Raw genomic sequence first — 22,989 nt, forward strand, 5'->3', positions numbered from 1 at the left:
ACCTTTCCAGACAGACAACAACAGAAACTGGCTTGATGGGTGACTGTTTTCTTTGGTCTGATTCCCAACCCTTATTGACTATTAACTGAGTGATACTCTGAAGAGGTAAGGGATGCTTTAGAGTCTTGCATTCCATGACCTCTGATTTCTACATAATGCTCTTGCTCCTCTCTCCAAAAATCTTTTTCTACCTATTTAATGGCAAGTAGCGATGGACTTATTGGATACACAGCTAAGTAACATTTCTTCAAAAAGTAATTTTGAGTCAGACAACAAAAGCATAATTTCCCATGTCACAACATCATCTTTTATAGTTCAGAGGTCCCCAAAATGCTACTTATGTTTTGCTAAGTATTGCCTTCTCCTTTTAATTTTCTGGATGTGATCCATTGTTTACTATTCAATTGTACAAGTTTCATATCTATGAAAACCTCAGTATTCTGTTGTTATTACTTTGATTAATGCTGTTTTCTGTTCCCAAGAGACGTTTGCTATTTTGGTTGCTTCTACAGGTATCTCTGAACCAAAACCATAGACCAAATCCCTCCAAGCTACAGAATAATTTGGATATAAGCTCAAGTCCCAGTAAACATTTGCTATTGACAACAGCAAACTTTTACCCATTCCCACTAGCAGAGTTTACCCATGGCTGGCGAGCATCCTCCAGTATAACATGCAATCATGTAAAGGTAATACCAATTTTAGACAAACTGGATCATTGCTGAAACATTAAAATCTGTTCTCAGCAAATATTTTTATGAGTCCTCTGAGTAATCTCTCTCTGGCAAGGGTGATTTAGCAGTGTCCAGAAGCACATCATTCCAGTTCTTTGCAAAGGATCAAGAGAAAAAACAAACAAAAAAAAGAAATTAAATAAAAAAAAAGAAAAGGAGAGTGGGATCTCAAAAGCAAACAAAGGAGGTCATGCTGTTCATTCCATTTCCCCAAACAGAACAAGAGCATTTATGGCAAAAACATTTTAATAAATCATTTTTTAGTAGAAGCATTATCTATATCTAATGCTATTTGGGAGTGATGATAATCCACATATTGATCTTCATGCTATACTGCAAATATTTAACCTCATGTCTTTGCAAAGCTCTTTAGAAAATATCAAAAATTCGAAACACACTGTGAATTTTTTAGCCTTATTTTTTAATCATTTTCCATAATCCACAAAAATTGTAGTACAAATTATAACACACCATCCTCGTCCTGCAGGGCATACTTTCTCACATCAAACAAGTTTTATAAAGTATGGCAACAAAATAATTTGGAGTCCTGACAGAGGAGATACTAGGATCTCTGTTAATTATTCACAGCAGTCATACTAGCTACTAAGCAAAGACTTCCTCAGATATAATCCATGCACTAAGAAACCCACCACATAAAAAAATCAAAATCTATATTAAAAAAATTGCTATCATGTTTCCAATAAGAAACCCAAAGGACAGAGAGATAAAATTACTTTCCCTGAAGTGTTAAAGGAAAAAACAAGAAGGATATAGTAGTCTCTCCAGTCCCAGCCCAGCAGCAGGTAATAGCCCTGCCACAGACTCAACCAGACAGGTTAAAGGGTTACCAAGCAAAGCCTATTGCAAAGCGTTACAAAGCAAATGGGTTTTAAAAACTAGTATTAAGCAGAACATTTGAATCAGGAGTCAAGAAGACTAGCTCAAGAGAAATGGAGAGACTTGCTCAAGAAAAAGCTTTCCACTGACTGCATTTAGGGTTGGTTCAGGAAAAAACCAACTATTAAAGCATTCAAAGAGGCAGAGTGACAGGCTGATGATACAATTTTCACATCTGGTTATTTCATTATTGTAACCCGATCCTCCATTTCAGACATTTTATTGTATTTTGGCACAATCTATCCCTGGGAACTTGTAGAGTGTTAAGCTCTAAAGTGCTGTTTACTAGACTGAAATAAAAGTATACTATGTACAGTGGTGCAAAATTCTGCCAACAAGACTTCTGCAATATATTTCTCCAATTCTTCAGGTTCTTCCCTCCTTTAAGTTTTATATTTGATATGTAATTGTTCTTTGGTGCTAAGAATTCATTGTCCATTGGATTTTGCTGGTTTTTATTGTCCCAATTCCTTATATATAGATTAGAGACTGGAAGATTAAGTTAAGAAGAGAAAATTGTGAAATGAAGATGACAAAATAAGAGATCTATCCAAACGGAACCACATACTTCTGATTTTCTTAATTTTAACCCTCATGGCATCTTTCCTGAGAGCAAGGACGCAATTTACTCTTATATTAACATAAAAATACTCCAAAATATCAACAATATTAACTTCTAATATTAATTTTAAAACTACAAACAATATATTCCTCATCCTGAAACTGCCTTCATACTGTGTAATTTTGATTTTTAAAAACGCGAATGATCCAGAAAAATGCTGATGACCGCAGTACAAGGCTGAGAATTCAGAATGGTGAGCAACGTTATCTCATCTGTCTACAATTCCCTTTCACTAAATATCCTTTTTGTTATATGGCTCTGAAATTACTAACCACCAACAATGTACTAGTGTTAAACTAGTCTACTGTACTATCCCAGTGGAACAAAACTAAATGAAGAGCAGAAAGAAATCAAGTGTAAGGTAGGTGAATAAAAGTGATACATGCACGCTCAGCAACATTGCCTTAAGTGCTGCGCCTCACAAGCAGGGTAGCAATGCAGACGTTTTTCTGAGCTGCCTTGGTACAGCAGGTGACATTTAGATAACTGACTAGGAGTAAGGAGAAAACAGGCAAGATGCTGGTTTTATTATATTCTACAAGCTACAAGATTTACAACACTTGTTGTTTACATTACGATGTATTCTTTAGGTAGCATCATATATCTTGTTTTTCTATTCTTAACAAAAAATCATCGTGGTTTGACTTCTTACACCTTCTGGAATATGGACTACTCAAAAACATACACAAAAGAAATTACTGACAAATACTTGTGTTGGCATCAGGGAACCCATGTGTTTTGTTGATCCTACAGTACAAAACAAGCATGTGAACACAGGCTGCACTCTTCTAGCAAGAGCAATCTGATATGTAAATTAAACAGGCTATTTAATTTACTTAAGCTGTTTGATCAAGTAAGATACATCACCTTGATGTTATTTCCATGCATGTTCTAAATGTGCATTTTTTGCACATTTCTGGGGTGATTTGGTCGACGCAACCGGAGATAAGACCGCAGCACTTGCAGGCAAACCCAAGCCAGCTGGAGTCTAGCTACCTGAGATGAGAATCTCACAAAAAAACACATCAGTGCAGGGTTTAACATGAGCTCGCTGCCCCAGTATGTATTGTGACTCCTGGAGAGCCTGCCCAAGCCCTGCTGCAGCGGGTGCTGTGGCACCTTCTCAGCGAGGCTTGTCAGTACCAGCTAAACCAAGACCAGTGTGGGCAGGGACGCACACACCAGACTCACACCTCCAGCCTCTGCACTGGCTTCCTGACCATGCAGGCACCTGCCGCTGCAATGCTGGCTGCCGACAAACATCTCCTGGCTTCGCATCAGGAATACTGACCAACAGAGCAAGAGGAGAGACGATGACCCTGCGTGAAAAATAATACATGCCTACTTCTGAACCTTTAGCAGAGCTTTTCCTTGATAAAACGTGTGCAAAGGAAGCGGCAGTCTCCAGACACGTAATCAACTTAGCCTGGCCACCAGCAGGCAACAATTCAATAAGTACCAGCGAACAGCACTGTGGGTAACTTGATTTGTAGCTATTAGAATCACTTAAAAATAAGAGAACTATGTAGTGTCTTAAATGACTCTATCCCACCATTACTTTCAACAGGAATTTCTACGAGCCGGTCATGAATGCAGTCCCAAGATCTGTCAGCAATCAAAAGCGAAGGGATAAGCTAATTGAAAAGGAAATAGTCCATCTGTTTGAGTATGAACTGAAGCCTACATGCAGCTGAAGAGCACAGAAGTCAAGTCCAAGATCTGCAATGCTGGATACAAGACTTGCCAGGGCAGTTCAGTGTTTCGCCTGTCACTCAGCAAGGTGCACTGAAAACAGCTAGAGGTTTCAACAATTACCCCAAGCCCCGCTAAGATTCAGATTCAAGCTCTGGCATGAAGCCTTTCCTTAATTTTAAAACTGATCACATGAGAGCATTTTAATATTGGTCTTTTTGTGTTTTAGCCCACACCCTGTCCCTAAGAAAGGTAGCTGTTCCTCCCCACCGTGTCACGCCATTGTGTAGAGGCTGACCTGACAAACCAGGAAAGGTTAGCAGGGTGGCACTTTAAAGTTTAGCACAGCCCAATGTGGAATGCTCATAAGAAAAACTCAAGCAACATGTTTTAAATCACTCTGGAAATCTTGCTAAAGGAGATGTAAGCCCTCAGTGCTTGTGTTACAGTCTGTGTATGGCTGCGAACATCGAAATGTGGAAATTGTGGTGTAAATTTGGGATTTGAGTGCTGCAAGGTTCCAGGTGACCCAGAGTTATGTGCAGTCTAGTAACCTGCAACTCCTTTACCTGGCCATTTAAGAGCTTGCACAGCCTATTTTATCTTTACACATAAAACCAGTTAAAACAATATTGTTTACTGAGTGCAAACTGATCATCCAAACAAATAATGCCTTGATAATAAAGATGCTCTTACTCACCTTCTGCAACTGAGGAATACAGTGAGAGCTAGGTTAAGTGATTTAATATGGCTATAAAGAAAGCTAAAAGTAGCCAGGTTTGGAATGCAAACAGAAACACTAAACTGCAGAGCGGTCCAGGCTGGAGGGGACAGCTGGAGGCCTCGAACCCAGCCTTCTGCTCAGAGCCAGGTCTTCTGTGATATCAGACCAGGGTGCTCAGGGCTTCACCCAACTGGGTCTTGAAAACCTCCAAGGATGGAGACTCCAAACCTCTCTGGATACCCCTATTGCTCGACTGTCCTAATGGTGGAAAAGCTTTTCTTTCTGTTGCACTGGGACTTCTGTCATTGCAGCTGGTCTGGTTCTTGCCCTATTCCTTCCCTCAGGCTATTTATCCAGACCCCTGTGACTACAGACCAGGTCAGCAGTGCACAGTTTCAGGGGCAGGCAGCCAGCGAGGAGCATGCAATGAGCCCGACACCTTCAATAGCAGCCTTGCTTACACCATTCACATTGAAGGTGCAAACTGCCCTCTGATACCCCTAAAAATTTAGGCCTTACTCCATGTGCCTAAAAATCAGCTGTCATGTGAAAAAGAACTGCAAGGAACTGATGATCACTGGAAGCATTAAGTGGCAAACTTTCTGCCCTAGCCACCTGCTGACATTTGCAAAGAGATTTTCACAGGGAGGAAATTCAGAAATGCACTTTAAAAAAAAAGACAGAAGGAAATTCAGGATGGTCTTGATGTTCTATTATTCTCAAAAGCAGTGGGGACCTGCAGCTGCTGTTCTTTATAGCCCTCAAGGGCCAACTCTTGGTGCAAATGGTGGGACATAAACAAGATGGAAATCGTTTGCAACATGGGAATAGTGCTCCGTATTCTGTGAAAGTTGCAAAAGCTTAACCACGGGGAGCAGAAAGGGATTTATTCTGGTAATGGAAAGGAAAGGGAAGTACAGAGTGAAAAAGTTGGAACATTTTGCTAGCTTGTCACAGCTAATGTAAAATGGCATAGGAATGGGAGCACCACTTTCAAGCATTGTAGAAATGGCGTAATGAGATTTTCTTATCAACTGGAGGAAACATGACTGAATAGATTCTGATCTCTGAAAGAAATGGATGTAATGTACCTTAAATTATCAAGTCCCTATCACAAAGAGACCTATTTATGAAATAAACAGAATAACCCATACAAAGTAGCTATATAATTCAAGACAAAAGCCCCCTTCACTGTACTTGCTTAACCATTCTTGACAAACCGACATCAAAAGACCCACTAAAGCTAATCGGCTGTTACATTATAGTCACTTGCACATGAAAATGAACTGCTTGGCTGAAAATACCGGCACCCACTTTTGGGGAGGTGACTCCTTTTGGCACAAAAAATATTTGCAGTAGTTATTCAGCTTTGACGTAGCAGAAGATGGACTTGGTTGTGATGGGAATCCACATGACAGAAAATGACTGCCAGTACTGGAAAAAAGGAAGGTTTCATATTCTCAGTGTTAACTCTGTTATAGAGGGAATTCCTTTTGTACTTCCTTACTTTCCCCAATGCAGTGATGATGACACAGAAATGAGTCACAAGCATTAGGGCTGTTTGGGGCTCATCAAAATGACGCATCTATGGGACCTTCCTCAAGCACATCATCCAGCACATCTCAGTGAGGCAGTACTGGATGCAAAGACAGGCTGCTGGCAGCATGAGCAGCCTGATACCACTAGTGATTTCTCAGCCACAGAGGAATCTTGCAGCGGAGAGAAACTGAACTTTGGCTACTGTTTCGCTAGAGTAGCGCCAAGTACTCTAGAGGGCAAGGTAATCAGTAAATGCTCATTTAGGGCCTAGAGGCATGTCAGTTAAGAGCAATTTGTTCAAACTAATTGGCTTTAGACAGAAGTGGCGTCACTCATCCCATTGCCATAGTTTTCAGTCCTATTTAGAGCCTCACAGAAGAAAACGGAGATCAAGGAGTGAGAGGTACCAGAGAGATCACGTTTCAAGAGCTCTTGAGCAGGACAGTACTGTACATTGGCTGTTGGTTTCCAAGTCCCCAGTCCTGCTTCAAGACACAATAAAGGAGAATTTGAGATGGTGAGCACCAGATAAAGTGTTTTCTTACCAAAGTTTCCCAAGCTGTTCTCTCTTGTATCTACTTGCATCTCTAGGGCCTTCACACGCTGCAGATCATCTACCCCTGCCAAAACTTTCTGTAAAGATAAGCAGAGATATATGTGTACTCTCATGCAATAAACCAGATGACACAGGAGCAAAAAGGTGTAGAAAGGCTTTCAATCAGTGGTTTGTCAACATATACTCCAGGTCAAAATCGCTAGATGTGTAATCATATTGAAATAAATTTAGTATTCAAAGATCTTTGTTTCTCATAGCTCTGAACTATTCTAGTCTCACATAACTTCTACATTGCTTAAAGTCAAGGCTGAGGATTACATTCAAGCTGCAAAACAACAACAGACCCACATGCCAATTAACTTCATTTAAACAGTATGTCCATGCTTTAAGATTTGCATAAGTCTTGTACTAATCCTCAGCAGATAGGAAGTGTCACACTTAAGTGTCACCTGTAATCAAAAAGGCACTAGGTAGTAAAACTCAACAAAACACACTGTTTAGCCTTTTAACCCAAAACTATGAAAAGGAAACATGATTTTAGCTGAAACAGCTCACTTTTCTGAAAGAAGGCAACACTAATTACAAGAATTACAAATTCCTTTGAAAAGATCTAGGCCATGCAAATAGAAGCCTCCAAAATCTTCCATTGTTTTTGCAAAATCTTAGTAATAGGATCAACCACTGCATTAAGCAAGGGGGGGGGTGTGTGTGAATGCAGGATCTTTCCTATCTTATCACAGGATCTTTCCTAATATCCTAAAGTCTGTGTTGATATGTACATGTAGATTTTGCCTTGGCAGAGGTAAGCAGGAGGACAGAAACAAGCGGAAGCTATATGCAGAGGAGAGAGGGAAGCTCTAGGACAGTCAGAGAAAACTACAGCAAGGCTGTGAAGTCCTAAAACACCAGGCTGCAGTTCTACAAGCAGCTCAAACAATCTCGGTTACCACTGCTCTCATCCCCTGTTCCTTCTTGCTATGACCCAGCTCCTCTCTCCCCAGCTTCCCTCATCCAGGCTACATGTCCCACCACCTCCTTTCCGTCAGCTTTGGGAGCTTAGTGGATCCTTCCATGCATGAATTCAACAAAACAGACCAGGAGGAAACTGTATCCTTTCTTCCTGATGGGTTAGGGGTTCATGGAGGGGTCTGAAACACTCCTTGAGAGATGAGAAACATCTCTCTTTTGTGTCACAATAACTGACTGAAAAAGTTGATGCTATGCATAGTGATACAACTGCTAAATTTTCACCTTTCTGTGTCAAAAGAGTTAGGACATGGGGCTAAAAAAGTCCACTTCAAAGAAATGGTTGACCCTGGCATCAGTGTCTCCTCCTCCATGATGCAATCAACAGCATGGGTTGAAAGAAGAATTGTCACCTGCCTTTTGCCCCTCTATTTAAGATGAAGGCAGGAAGTCAGTCAACAACCTCCATGTACAGAAGACAAATTTTCTTACTATTAAAAAGCTATAACATTCTTTAGTTTGTTTAATAAGGGGGGAATTATTCATTAGAGGGGAATGTGTAGGACCACCTCTGTTCATGAGTTTTGGGAAGAAAAGATAACAAGAACATCCAGTTCATTTTGCAGGGCAAAATGGTGGTTGTAATGTCCCTGCTCGTCAAGTAAAATTTGTATTGCGCACAAGTGACTGCAACTTCATTCACTCTGATGGTTCCACATCCTCTTACAAAGGACCAAACGTAGTCCAAGTGTAACTGAGATGACAATTTAAAAGGGCATGGTTTCCTGAAAAGGCTGAGCATCCCTCCTTGAAAAGCTGGTTCCCTTTGTAAGGTTTTGACTTGAACTCCTAAGAAACAAAATTATCCAAAATCTTCAACTACTTTTGAAATGTCTTTAAAACATTGTGTTTAAAATTATTTTTAATCTTATTTTTTTAAACTGTTATTTTAAGCAGGCTAAACCTAAGAAAGCTTCTAGACTTTCTTGCCTCCCCGCTAGAGTATGAGAAACAAAGGTCTAAGGTGAAAACGTGGGAGTCCGCAATGGCATCCAGAAATTTACTTTCTATCCCCAGATGCAGCCACCAGAAAAATGGGTTTGCTCCTGCAATGAAGGCAAGCTTACCAACTACAGACTGCTTTCTCCCCGCAAGTAAACACAAGATCCCTCACTGCAAGACACATTTTGCAGTAATCCGTTTCAGCAGATGACACTGTCTGTCATATAGCACAAGAGTACGTGAGAAACGAGAGCTAGCTGATGTCCTGGCACACAACCACGCACTTGCATTGCTGGACTTGGACACAAGTTTATCGTCATTAAAGGAAGCTTGTTCTGAAAAATACCTCCCCCCTCCCCATCAAAATAGTCTTAAGAGCCTACATCATTACAAGACAGAATTGGAAGAAGTCTCAGAACAAGTAATAAGCTTAGGGGCATACACTTTGTCAGTAGAGTAGCAGAAGGTCCTGGCACCACAAGGAGCCTTTGCCTTTCTGCTTTGCTGTCTGCAAGTTCCCTGCACGCTGTCCTTTCCCCTGCTGTATTCTAGACAGCCTCCTTTCACAGTTCTGCTCCTTGTTCTCCTTTTTCAAAATCCAAGCATAAAAGCTGCAGAGTTATAGTCTCTCCTCTTCTAGGGTTCCCTATTCCTTTTCCTCATACCAGGGATTACCAGTGTGCTTCTTTGCCCTCCTCTTCCTCTTCCAGATCCACCATTTGTACATTTTCCCCTGTCTGAGAGATGAGCTGCTTAGCGCATCCATATTTTGTACTGCAACAGGCAGAGCTGTGGCTCTAGTGCTGGAAAGGGTTATTGGCTGCCATTACAAGCTCTTTGAACTATAGTTAGCTGCCTTGAAGCATGTGCTAACCAGATGCGACAGACTCCATGTGTTCTCGGTCCCCACTTCCCTGTTCTGCTTTTCGAAGAGTCTCTGTGAAAATTGCTGTCCTTCCATCTGCTGATGCCGAGGAGATGCTTGGAGAGTTTGGAACCGATGGGCCGTGGGATGCAAAAGCAATTGTACTACATGAAGGAAATGAGAAATGCTCTCAGGTTGAGGATATGAGCTCATTTAAAGGCACTAGAAGCACAGAGACCCCAGGTGTTGACTGCAAGCTAGTTAGCAAGCAAAAGGGCAGGGCGGCAGTTCAAGATAAGGTTACGTGGTGAACCGTTCCTGTGGAAGATAGTTAGGACACTCCTACTCCCCAGACACCTTTCTTGGCATACTGGTGCAGTTGGAAATGTGATAATGTCTCATGTGTCACAGCTAAAAATTCTGGCACCAGGAATGGGGGAGATTTAGGGAAGGAGGTGGAAACATTTAAAATAAGGATGACACATATTTAGCAGGATCTCCCCTTTTATGTTGTTTTTTAATTTCAAAGCACAGGAACCTTCATCAAAATTTGAAAGGAGGGATATTTAGGAAGAATTTTGCTGCTACTGGATAACAAAACAAACAAACAAAAATCATGGCCAAACACACTGAAGGGATCATCAGCTTGGACAGACAGATGTCTGGCACCATGCAGGTAGAAGTGATGCTAAGGTGCTCTGCATCTCTTTGTTCGTAGGGCCATGCCAGGTCTAGGACAGGCTCCTGCCCTAATTCAGAGGTGTCCCACTGTGGCTTCAGGTAATGAGTGCCTGCCCACAGCTCAAAGGGCTGTCTCTCTGCCTGTGCCCCAGGAATGCTTACGGACGTGAAGGTGCTGTGCCATCTAGAGATTTCTTTGGCTGTTTACAGCTGCTCAGCCTCAACATAGAGCAGACAAAAATAGACCAAGGATCTGCTCTAGGCAAAGAGTTGGATATACCCAAAGTTATTTTACATCAAAAAGATACCTTGAAAAAACTAACTATAATTCCAGGCTGATTGTTGGTGTCCAGAGAGGATTCTGCTTGCCACCCATCTACGGCCCAGTGAGGCAGGTATCAGTTAGATAGAGAAGGAGGATGTTTTCTGAAGAATCAAACATCAAAATCTTTCTGGCACATGATGTTCAAGAAGGTGGCCTGACAGCTTGATCCTGGGCAGCAAGTTTTGTACTCCACCCTAATTTTTTTTTATTTGAAAGGATAAATTTCCATGGTAAAGCACTGCACAACTCTGAAGATAAGTAAAAGATAAGTAAAACGGAGATGGATAAAGTTCGCTTTACATTTTTGCACCTCCTTCAAAATAGGAGTAAAACTATTTTCCATGAGATCATGCAGAAGCTATTGGTAAATAATTTAGCCAGTATTTTAAGAGGCAACTTCATGATGGCTCACAAACCATTCCCATCATGCAAAATGTCTGGCCAATATCTAACTGGAGAGTGTGCACTAGTTTGGAAAGCTTTTCCTCTGACTGACAAGAAGAGCCAATAAGTATTCTGTAAAAAAATTGCAAGTGAAAAATACTTCAGTGCTTGCAGAGCTTCCCAACTGGCAGAACAGTCACCTGGGGATGCTGGGAAATCCAGTTCAAGTCCCACTTGCAGCTCTCTGTAAATTCCTTAATTGGCAAATAATATCTGTTCAATTAAAGCTGGTGTATACAACTGATTTCTCTTCCCTAGATTTTTCACATACTCTAAGAAAAGTAGATACGTTGCTGAAGAGCATGTTGCATGCAGCTGTCAGAGAAGCATTTCCAGCTGTGCATTTATTTTGCTGATCTTGGTTAATTTGGCTAAGACAGGAATTCCTGAGTGGTGAGCTTATTTTCTTTTAATACTACACCTGTATGCAAATACTAGATTCATGTCCATTCGTGTGTTCATTGCTTTTTGCAGGGACTTTATTTCAAATTCCCAACTCAAGTATCATCTCTCCCTGCACAAAAAAAATTAATGTTGCTAGAAGTATGACAAAATATTTCTTCTAAGAAGAAAATTACTACAACATTAACAAGGTTTTGAGTGATTCTAAATCAAGGGATTTTCAATGAGGGGGAACAGAACTTCCCTGTGGTCCCATATGCAATCTTCCTTTCAGGCTACGTGCTGCAGATGCCCATAATTACAATATTTAGCTGTATTTCACTACTTTCTGCATATAATATAAATACATTCTTCTCTCAGCTCAGATAAAGAGATCAGCTAGGCGTTCAGTCTGTGATAAAGAGAGATCTTCTTGGTTTGTATGAAAAGTGTAGATGAGGGCAATAATTATAAAATTTAAGTGGTGGTGGATGCATTAGTCAAAATGTCCTTATTCTCGTGCCAAAGCCTCCAAGTCACACCAACGGATCTACACAGATAGGCCCCTGCCTAGTCTTGCCATCTCCAGTTCAGCTCCCCCCGACCCGTGCTGGGGAGTCACAGTACTGACACCTTCTCTTTTTAAACCCGTATTAAGGGTCTGATGCTGCAAGTTGCTGGGAGATCTCCTAACTATCGCAAACTTCAAAGGGCACGTGGGGCACCAGAAACTGCATGGGAGGTTTGCTGATCTCCCAGAAATAGCCTGTATCATTTTTGTAGGAGGAAACAAGATCAGTTTTAACTATGCACTGAATTAACCAGAAGGTCAGGAGTGGACAGGATAGTACATATTCTTACATCAATTTTTGCTTTAAAATTTGTTTTAAGGATTTACTTTCCCTCACATAGATATAAAAAAAGTCATTAATTCTTTTTCCTATCTAACAATTAGGTGCATAATAAGTAGCTACAATCATTTCTTAATGTTGTGTCACTGAACATGCAAAACTCAAGACTGCAATCTGCCATTTTATGTTAGTTAAGCAGCTGTGCCTGTATGCAAATGAAAATCTGTTTTTTTCATATAAAGGCATGCATATGTGCATGTATGCATATAAATACAAAGATTCCTGATGTGACAATTTGAATGTAAAACATCAGATGCCTAAGCAGCAAGATGAGCACTGATATAACACCTACAAGCCTTCACTGTAGTAAAGGCATTAGTGTTAGGATAAGAACACATAAAAGGAAAGCTCTGAAACTAAATGAGGCTTTGTAATTTTTTTCCTGTTCACAGTATTATGTTTACTACTATCTGTTACCTTGAGCAATCTGATCTAACTTTGAAGCTTTGAAGCTTTGAGCACAAGATAGAACTGGAAGACCTCCAGAGGTCCCTTCAAACTTTTTTTTAATTATTATTTTTTAAATGATTATAGAATTCTAATGAAGGATTCAGCAGATCCAAATTCAGTCAGTTACTTCCATCTCCTTCAGTACACTCAATTTATCAAGATTTTGCACTTTCTTCCTTGATCTCCAGTTTTTTTTCTCAAATCCGTTTAGCTTACAACTGAGAGGAAAACTTTCTGCCAAGGAAAAAAGGAAACGATTGAGTCATTTCAGCAGGAATCCAATCTATTGTTCCAGGACCCTCCAGGATTTTCTTCTCCCCATGAGGATGAGTGCATACCATATGAAATACACCCTAACCTCCTGAGCAACAAAACTAAACACCACTTCCGAACACGTGTTCCTAAGTTTAGAAAACATGATTAATTGGAGCAGGATCAATAAATAGCGAAATAAGAAAAATACTTCCTTTCTTCTCTACAGATCACGCACATACGTTATTAGTTTTGATAATGTGACAATATCTGGAAGACATTTGACCTTGTAAAATTAGTTTATTCTGAGGAGTGGAATGCCTTTTGTGGAGGTCAGGAAAAGACCCTTTGCAAACGATGGGGAAGGAATGGGGGTTAATAGAACAAAATAAAAATCTTATTCAAGACAGGTGGAGCACTTAACTTCAGTTCCTCCACACTTAATGAGAAATCTGTGCCACAGCCCTAATAAAGTTAAAAATTAATTGCAATGTATTGCCCATTAACAGCCAGTTTTCAAAACAAAGGGAGAATGGGGAATTTGCTCACTCTGGTATTTTACAACATCCAACAACAACACATAACTACAACACAAGTACAGGCAGAGCAGGGAGCTGGAAATATTAATAGGACAGGTACAAATAGAAAAGCAAGAATGTCTATTCATATAGATGAAGATTAAACAGTACAACAGAAAATTGACATTGATACTAGCAGAAAGAATAAAAAGAACATCTAATAATACCAACCCTTGCAATAAAAGCTTTTGACCTGTAGCTTAGATGAAGAGTATTCAAATATAAAAGGGCGTTGGATGATAACGCAGCAAGAGAGATGGAAGCAAGCACAAACTACAGAAGATGTGATTAACATAATGGGGATATGGAATCACACAGGATTTTAAAGGGAACATTATGCTGAAATGAGGCCGCAGAAGACCACAAACCCTGTAGCGAGCAAGCGTAAGATTTAAGTGAGTTGAGGTGAGAATCCACTATGGACAGGAAGAGAACGGGCAAGGGACCAACGGTTTTGTAGAAGTTGTCTTATGTGCTATGGGGTCCAAGAAGGCAAAAAGGAAAGAAAAAAAAAAAAAAGAAAAGATGAACTCGTTTAAGCCAAACTTCCCTCTCTTTGGAGGAAAGCAACCTGGCAACTGGAAAAAAGTGAAGGAATACAAGTATCACACCTTTTAGAGAGTCCTTAATAACGAGGACTGCTAATGTTTTCACTACTAAATAGACTGCTATCCCCCTGTAAAAAGGACAAAATGAGTAAAATGTGCAGGTAGAGACAAGGCCACAGGCTGCAATCCAAGGCACCAAATCTTCACAGATTCTGCACAGCTAGACCTTCCAGCCTCCCCGAGCTCAAACTGAACTGGTGCAAGACAGGACATTGCAAGGGCAAGGAGTAAAGCTGAGTATATATCTCAGAACGAAAACCTTCCTCAGGAACCTCCATCAGGTGTCCAGAAATCTGCCCACACAACACTGCAGAACTGGGATCTATGTCCTTATTTGAATGTAAAATAATTTTACTTTAATGAGTATGTATTTTAAAAATCTATTAGTATCCTTCTCAGAGAACTTCAGCGAATACAATCAATAACTCCTAAAATATTCACAACTAAAAGACAATCAAGAAGATATTGCAAGTGTATTGATTTAAGCAAAACAACCTTTCAAACCATTTGGTTATCAATGGCATGTGGTTCCTTAAAAAAAATTCATGTGAAAACTTGTTTTGGATTAAATGCTTGAACAGTGTCTCTATTTTTACATTTGCAAATCCAGAGGAAGTAAATTTATGGAAGCAGCGGTTTCCATTTGATCAACATAAAGGTCAAAGAATAGATAGATTGGATATGTTATTAAAACAAGCTATAAACATTGTTAATGTTTCCTTGACAATGTCATATAATTTTTCCTCTGAGCAGGAAGTATCCCGGCTATGCCAATACAAATGTCGGGTTCCAGGGCCAGGAAATAACTGTGTCCAGAAAAATTAGCAGGACAGTATGCATCCATTTAAAAGAGTCTTTGAAATAGAATTCCTTACAAATGTTAATACACATAATATTAAAGAGGCAAGACTCGATTAAGTTCAAGAGGGTACATGTGAATAATAAAGAGGTTTTTCCCATTTTTAAAAATAGCCTAGAATTGTGGGAGAATTTAACTTCTGATCTGTATTTAAAAATATATTACAAAATAATGAACTGCAACTTAATGGAAGGTGGGTAACATTGCCTTACATACACTTTTCTGCTTACAATTTGCTGTGAACTAAAAGCAGCAGAGCTTCAGAAAGAGAAGAATTTCATGCTAACAAAATAACTTCCTAAGGGTTTCATTCAGAGTTTACTGAAGTCAGAGGGCAGCTGTTTTGGTTACTCTAATGGGCTTTGGTTCATGCCCTAAGAAAACAGACTAATCTGAGAGCTTCCCATTGGATTTATGCAGGGTATTGTAGGCCACAAACACATAAGACTGGTCAAACTCTATGCCAGATCTTAAAAAAAGACCAAGAAGTTGTCAGAGGTTCACATGAGCCAAAGGAAAGTGAATGGCATAGATCATAAGATCATATATCAATTTTTCTCCAGAAAGCTTAAAATATACACTCTGCAGAAAGCAATTTTTGCATCTCCAAACATTTTATAAACATTAAAAGACCTAGCTCCTAAGAGAAGGGTAGTTCTGAGAACAACTTGCTGTGTAATCTACAGTGCACAGTCAAAATTGTGACAGGTATATAGTAAGGGAGTGCTGTAAACCTGCAGCTGGAATATGCCCCCTGCAGAAGCTAGTGTCTCTCCACCAGTGCAGTGGATGCACAGAGGATTATGGACACCGTGATCACCACCCTGCCCACTGGGAGCATTCAAACCACAGCCTTGGCCCCATCTGTCTTTCACTAATTTCTATCCAGCTCTGCAACACTGAAAGCTGCAGCTTCTCCCCTTCTGCTCTCAGCTCTCCCTTCCTTTAGCAGGGATAAGTGAGGTTATTTTCTCAGCTCCTACATGTCCTGAAGGATTTCACCCTTAATTAGTCCTGAGCAAATACAGCACGATATGCAACCAAGTGTTCCTTCATTTCAGCATGTTACTCTCTTTCAACAGGCTGCACGCCAAAATCATTTCCCCTGGTCAAAAAGGAACATGGCTTTCAAATGTGCTTTGAAATTTCACACACTTTGATATATATAGAAAGTACTTATAGCACTTGCAGAGTATTTTAATTGGCTTCTTAGCAGGACAGAGGATTTCACTAATTCAGAAAAAAGTTGTGCATTTAAAGTTACATTTCCAATCTCTAGAACAAGATTAACGTAAAAAGTTTTTTCTAATGCTAAGATTCAAGGTACTTCAGATGGCATTAATCAGATCTTTTAAATTATAATTATACTACCCATACTTTTCTTCATGCTGCCTCAGGAAAGCTGGCATTAAAGACAGCAGCATTCATGCTGGGAATGTTTTTGATACGAAACAAGGTGAGAGGAGGACAAAAATTTGATAAATATCCATAAGACACAATCTACTTTTATGCAGAAGTCTAACTGTCAGATATGCAACAATCTGAAATCATCACAAGAGCAGCTGGAAGGTTAAGTTAATACAGCTCTCTGTATATGCCAGTTTGCCTCTTCTACTTCATTAAAAAATTGGATGTCTACTCACCAGTTTCCTGGGGGAAAGGTATTCATCCATAAGCAGCTCTCCATCGTCTTTAATCAGCGGACTGGGATTTAGGTTGCCTCGCCAACTCAAATCAGTCACCCGGACTGCAGCTGAGGCCGGACGAGAAACTCTGCCAGGATTCCACTTCAGGTCCATCTCAATATGCTTTGAACAAAAGAATAACAAGTGGTCTGATTTTTTTCCCTGTATTTATTATTTTCCCTTTAGCACAATCTGTTTTGAGTCCCATTGCAAGTCAGCAAGTGCCTATGCAGGTACAGGTTTCTCTAATCAGAAAGAACCCAAAGCGATGCATCACGTAACATATATTCTTCCTTTTCTTCAACCTCAATAGCTATCCTAGTCCCACATCTCATTCAGCTTTGAGTGTAAACTTCCATAGCAAATTATCATTTACAGTTATACAAAAAGCCAGGCATACCTATGGCTCTGTACAAAGAAGGTAGTCAAGAACAAACAACTCAGAACACTAGTCCTTTCCAGTCTTCTCACTACTCCACTCACCCTTCTCCGACGGCAGTGAACTTCCCATCCACATGGGCCACCTACCTACCCATCCCCTCTTGAGAAATGCTAACAGCACTCAACAAAACTCTGCTGGGCTCCGGGCTACAAATGCCAGCACCAAGACATGTCACCACTTCTCTCCAGTGTTCTGAGCTCTGCCTGTAGGTAGCACAGACAGCAGCACTCTGTATTTGCTATCCTGAATTAAATGTACCTGCACTGTTACTGACTGCCCTCTGGGTCAGGCAGGCCATGGCTACTGACTTCTAGTTCTGAAGAGAGTCTTGGAGAAAATAAAATCAAAATACCATTTAAACAAAACTGTGTATGCTTCAAGTGAGGAATGAAATCCAAAGTTTGAAGATGAAGCGCTTCAAAAGTGTCCATTCTTCAATTCCCAAAGCTATTCCTTTTCCAGAAATATTAACAATTAACTTTGAAATATGAGAACAAGCGTATGTACATTCGTTAGAGTCAAAAAGCAATCAGCTGTACCCAAATGGTACAAGCATTACTATGATTTATACAGCTATTTACTACTACTTGGCAGCAAGGAAATTTCACAGCTGGAAACATAGCTGTAACAACAAAAGGTTAGACTAGAGAAAAGCCTTCTTGCTCTGCTGAAGGGACACCTGCAGTTTTCCTCTGTTCTCCACTGTGAAGCAACAGTTATTCTTAGTGCTAGAAAAGTAATTAAATAATCAAGCTAATCATAACTGGCTGACAAGGCTTCAGTGGTGGCCAAGAACTGAGAATTACCACCTTTCTTCCCCCTCATACTAATAAGCAGTTAAACACAGGAGTGATTTCTGTTAAGAAAAATAGAAGAAGTTCTGACTGCTCAGCTAGCCATCTCTACTCGAGAGGACTGACCGGTTAGTAGGTGAGAGAGGTTTATACCAGAGACTTCTTGCTCTGACTACTCACACCCAGTCAAAAGTCTTCATCTCTGCACTAGCAAAGGAAATTCAAAAGACTCAGTATTGTCAGAGAAAATAGCAGCCCTTATCTGAAGAACAACAAATTAACGATCCACCAAACCTCTCCCTGCAGGATCTCCTAGCATTAGGAAGAGAGGAACCAACACCTCACACTTCTAAGTGCTCCTTCCATATGCTTATCAGGGGAGAGGCAACGCACAGAAAGCAAAAACTATTTTTCCCAGATCACTGCATGTACCTGGCAAGCATTCCTAGAGAAGAAGCTGACTTCTCAACTGTGCTACATCTGAGCCACAACAATGTTCAATGCTTAAAAAACATATTCAAGAACAAATTCTTCAGAGACACATTACTCCTTTCAATCTTTCTTAATGGCTTATAAACACCATAAAGTTAATTGAGCAGTGACATTTGCAGCTTCTAAAACCTCAGCATACCCATAGTAGCATAAGGACAACTTTCATACTTCTGCCCATTAAGAGGGAAAAGTGACCTCAAAAACACTATATGTCTGAGTTTTTGGAAGAAAACCCTACAAATTTCTATTATTTGTTTCTTTTTCCAAAGAATTCTATAATTTCTCAGATTTTTTTTCCTCTACTTTCTTTAGAGCAGGTTAGTATGATTTAGACAGTACACTGAGTTGCAACAGCCATCAGTTGTCCAAGGAAATTGAAGAATCTTATGTGACATGAAGGTCTTCTGGTGTTGTCTTTATTTGCCTAAGAAAGAATTATTTTGGTCAATAACTGACTTGGATTAGAACATCTGCCATATAAATGCTGGAATACTTTGACAGTTGCACAAGACTTGTGTTGGATCGTGTGCAAATTCTGGTGGTTCCTTCTAATTCAAGCGAGGATCGTTATTATCCAGAGATAATCCTGTATGCTATCAGAGACAGGTGGAGCAATAGTCAGAAATCACTGATACAACGTGCGAGTGCAAAACGTGAGATAACAGCAGGATTGTGTAGATTCAGGCTGTAAAGAGTTAATACACTTGCATAAAACAAATTATTGTTCTCCTTTCTTCAGTCCATCACTATTACATTTCAGAACGTCCTCCAATCTTTAAAATATGTGTTGATACAGCACTTACTTAAGGTTTGACAGGGAGATCAATTTGTGGCTTAATATCTGAAGTAACACTTCCAATTCTATACTTCCCGCTATTGATCTGCTGCTTGTAATTATTGTAACATTGGATTAGCAAGAAGAAAAGTATTTTCATTACAAATTGCCTGGGATCAAATTGAGTTATTGTCAGCAAACAAAACTAATTTTTTTTTAATGTGCTTCCATCACTTCAAAACTTTCTCCAGAGAAGAAAGAATCTTCTCCTGAACATGGATCAAAATAACATCCTCAAAATGAGGAATATAGAAAAGCTAAGAGTGCAGGAATCCTAGTGGTGAGGTACCAATCTTACATAAAAATCCATAAGCCTCTGAAATCTCCAGCACTGTATAGGAGCAAGAAGGGGGCCTGGCAAAACACTTGTCCTCCTACAGATACAGAAGTCGGATCACTCATTTTCATCAGGTCCACCTAACTTTCTGAGACAGATAAAATCATTCCAGTAAAGCCACCTCACCACTCATTTAAAATGCTAAAAAGAAAATGAGAAATCTATAGCTCTGTCAAATGCACAGGACAAGCAACCACTGACCCAAACTAGTGTTAGCCTCAGTGGGACAGTTGACAGGGACTGGAAAGACTTCACTGTCATTAAAGAGGTCTGAGAAGTCACAAACCTGAAGATACTCCACAGAGAAGATGGTCTCATTGGATATATGTTGAATCTATACGCTAAATGGTAATGCAAATCATTCCAGCAAGACTTTGTGGGACCAACAAGGATGAAAGCTCACTGCATCTAACACAAACCTTCAATGAATTCAATGGGAGAGCAAAGCAACCCCAGTAAGTAGATGAGAGTGTCAGGGAAAGAGAAAATGGCTGGAAAAAAAAGGGGGTTTGTTCTGCATGTGAACATTGAGAAGAATGAAAAGAATGAAAGAAATCAATGAACTAGTTTTTTCAGGATTTGCATCACAGGTCTTGACTTGGCAGGCTCTTACACGTGTGGATAACTAGAAGCAGATAATCAGTGAGTGCAGCAGAAATCAATGACCAGAGCAGTGAGATGGATGATCTTGAATTCTATGAACAGTTAATCTGCCAACTTTCCCCACTGCTGCCACTCTCCTTCCCAAAGCAAGTGTGATGATGATAAGCTATTCAATTCACAGGCATGTTGTGAAAGTTCATTAAAAACTGCATAACATTTTCAACATATATAGAATAATACAGCTAATAAAGATCATTATTAAAATTAAATGATCCTTGGAACAACATGTTATTTGAAATCCCTGCAGAATACTTTAATTTGCTAGAAAGAAATTGGCAGAGAATAGTTATTTGATGTTCTCAGGGTCCGACAAACTGGTAAAACTCCAAGATTTGATTTTCCTGCTACAAGATTTATCGAAGAGTCAATGATAGGATCGTGTATTCTCCATTAAATATATATTAATATGCATTTTAAATACAGAAATTGCCAGAAATGTTTGACTCCATATTAGTTATGGCTTCTTAAGTCTGGGAAAAACCCTTTGAATTGTGTGACTAGGCATGATAATTTCACTTCAAGACGTTACTTAAAGAGCTTGTCCAAGCAATTAGGCTGCCATTTAAAAACAAAAAAACCCAAGCAACAGTAATCAATCCAGATTTACTCTAGGAAAGACATATACCTCCACATATTAACATCCTATACATAAATGAATCTCTACGCCCTTTCTCAACCAGCATCCTCTCCGGCTCTGTCGCTACCCATGCCTTCAAAAAGCTCCACTGGACAAGGAGGAGTGTCATTTTAGGTAGGGTACTGCAATCTGTACGCCCTTATCTTTATGTCACCAGCCTAAAAATTCTCTAGAAAAAAACATTTGAGAACCATTGTGTTATCTATCCCTTCATGACAGGCAGCTTGCACTGCAGACTTCCATTTCTCTTGCCCTGCATAACGTAATTTTTATTTGTTTAATCCAGAATCACAAATTACAGTAGTGCCCATACTGTTACCACTGCCACAGAATGAAAACAAAGAATTCTGTGTTTACTAAGGATTTGACAAAAGGTTTGGTTTAGAAGTCCCAAGGGAACTATGAGTGCCCTTTTAAGTGTAATTTTGTGCAAGTGCACTACAGATAACCTCTTCTGGAAAATAACTGTTCGGGCAGCTGGAATTTACTATGAAGTCATCAGGAAACTACTGTTACAATAATCCACCCCTAATGGCAAAACCAGTTCCTGCTACATTTATGCAATATAAAGCATCCTGCAACACACCACTCTATTTTAGCAGGTGCAACTTCTAAAAAGTTGAAAAATAAAACATCTGACCTGATATTAATGGGAATCTTTCTTTTCTGTATATGACTAAACAATCTTGTTTTAATCTTCCGTTTTTGTTAAGCAGAAGGAAGTAACAACTACTTCAGTAATGCTACTTTAATATCAAGGGATCATGTAAGCACTATAAAGAGCATTCTTAAATATTCCACTCGTGTGCCCCACTAAAGAAAAAAGCTTTTATGAGAATGCTGAAATATCAAGATATCAATATCCCATTTAACATAATTAAAAATTCACTGACTTCAACGACATTGAATGACTCGAATGCTTACAACGATGGTTTTGTTTCATTCAGCCAACTTGAGGCCTTGGTTCAAGCACCCAAATTTGCACATAAAGCAAGTGTACTGATTTGCCTCATTGTTTACCTTCCTTATATTTATAGTTGTACAAGCTGTAAGAGTGCCTGATGGTCCTCTGCTATTACATGTAAATCCTGCTCTGCAGTTGCCATGATCATGGTATATAGGCCTCAGGATCTATGTCCCACGCAGTCCTCGGGGAAAGTTCTTGGGAGTTTCATGGACTTTGTATTACCCCCATGCACAGAGTTGAGTTCAAACTGTGCCGTCATCCATAACAGCAGCAACCCCAGTGAAGAAAATGCATGCTACAAACCCAGACTAGGTTTGAGCCAACACCCTTGAGATAAAAGGTGTTTCATATTCTTAAAAAACATAGCAGTAATAAATAAAAAGGCAATGCATTTAAATGCCACCCATTTCTCCTTTATATATCTACAAATTGCATGTATTAAAAAAGCAGGATATATAATACTTGCCCAGATCCTGCTGAGGAGGTTGTAAGGTGATGAGAAATTTTTTATCGTGTGCTGGAAATGCCTCTAAATTAAATCATTCTGGAGCTAGCTTGTCAAATGTTGTCCTGATAGCAGGATAAAAAGCAGATCACTCTCTATTATATGTGCTATTACGTGTCAAAGAAACAATAAACCGAAGTCCAATCAATTGTTTTTGTTTTTGAGAGTCCTGTGGTGGGAGGGGATCGGTGGCAATTTCTGTCTGGCTACAAACATTCATTGATACTCTCTGCAGTGCAAGTCTACAGACAGTGACTATGAATGAGCATGGATTATCTCAATCCTTAACTGAAACTGCAAGAGGCTACAGGTTGAGATTTTTTTTTCTTATATAGGTGAACTTCCTGCTGCAAGAAAATATCTCAAGAGGCTCTTCTGCTGTCTGTCCCCACTTCTCCCCACAATCAGCCTACGAAAAGCACAGCAGCGGGTAGGATGTGGGCGTAGCTGGTGAAGAACAGGGGTTATGGAAAAACAGAGCTCCAAGGTGCCTATGCCTTCACTGCCAGAAGGTTGCCAAATGATCTTATGATCATTTCAGTTACT

The 22,989-nt window shown here is 39.8% G+C and overlaps 1 protein-coding gene across 7 annotated transcripts in view; it reads right to left on the reverse strand.

Annotated features, from left to right (window-relative positions):
* The window catches only part of LRRC56 (leucine rich repeat containing 56), a 68,702-nt gene that overhangs the window by 39,224 nt on the left and 6,489 nt on the right, over positions 1 to 22,989 (reverse strand). For 3 of the 7 annotated variants that reach the window (XM_087746759.1, XM_087746758.1, XM_009470324.2), the window contains 2 exons: positions 16,730 to 16,894; positions 6,754 to 6,841 (listed from right to left, as the gene is read on the reverse strand). In XM_087746759.1, coding sequence (XP_087602885.1) covers positions 6,754 to 6,841; positions 16,730 to 16,894 — 253 coding nt within the window. Of the gene's footprint in view, positions 1 to 643; positions 785 to 6,753; positions 6,842 to 16,729; positions 16,895 to 22,989 lie in introns of those variants that run through there. The other 4 variants (XM_087746757.1, XM_087746762.1, XM_087746761.1 and 1 more) reach the window with 4 other exon arrangements.

This window comes from Nipponia nippon, unplaced genomic scaffold, assembly GCF_047370975.1.
Source record: "Nipponia nippon isolate SJK-2023a ecotype South Korea unplaced genomic scaffold, ASM4737097v1 scaffold_10, whole genome shotgun sequence".
NCBI classification, from domain to species: Eukaryota; Metazoa; Chordata; class Aves; order Pelecaniformes; family Threskiornithidae; genus Nipponia; species Nipponia nippon.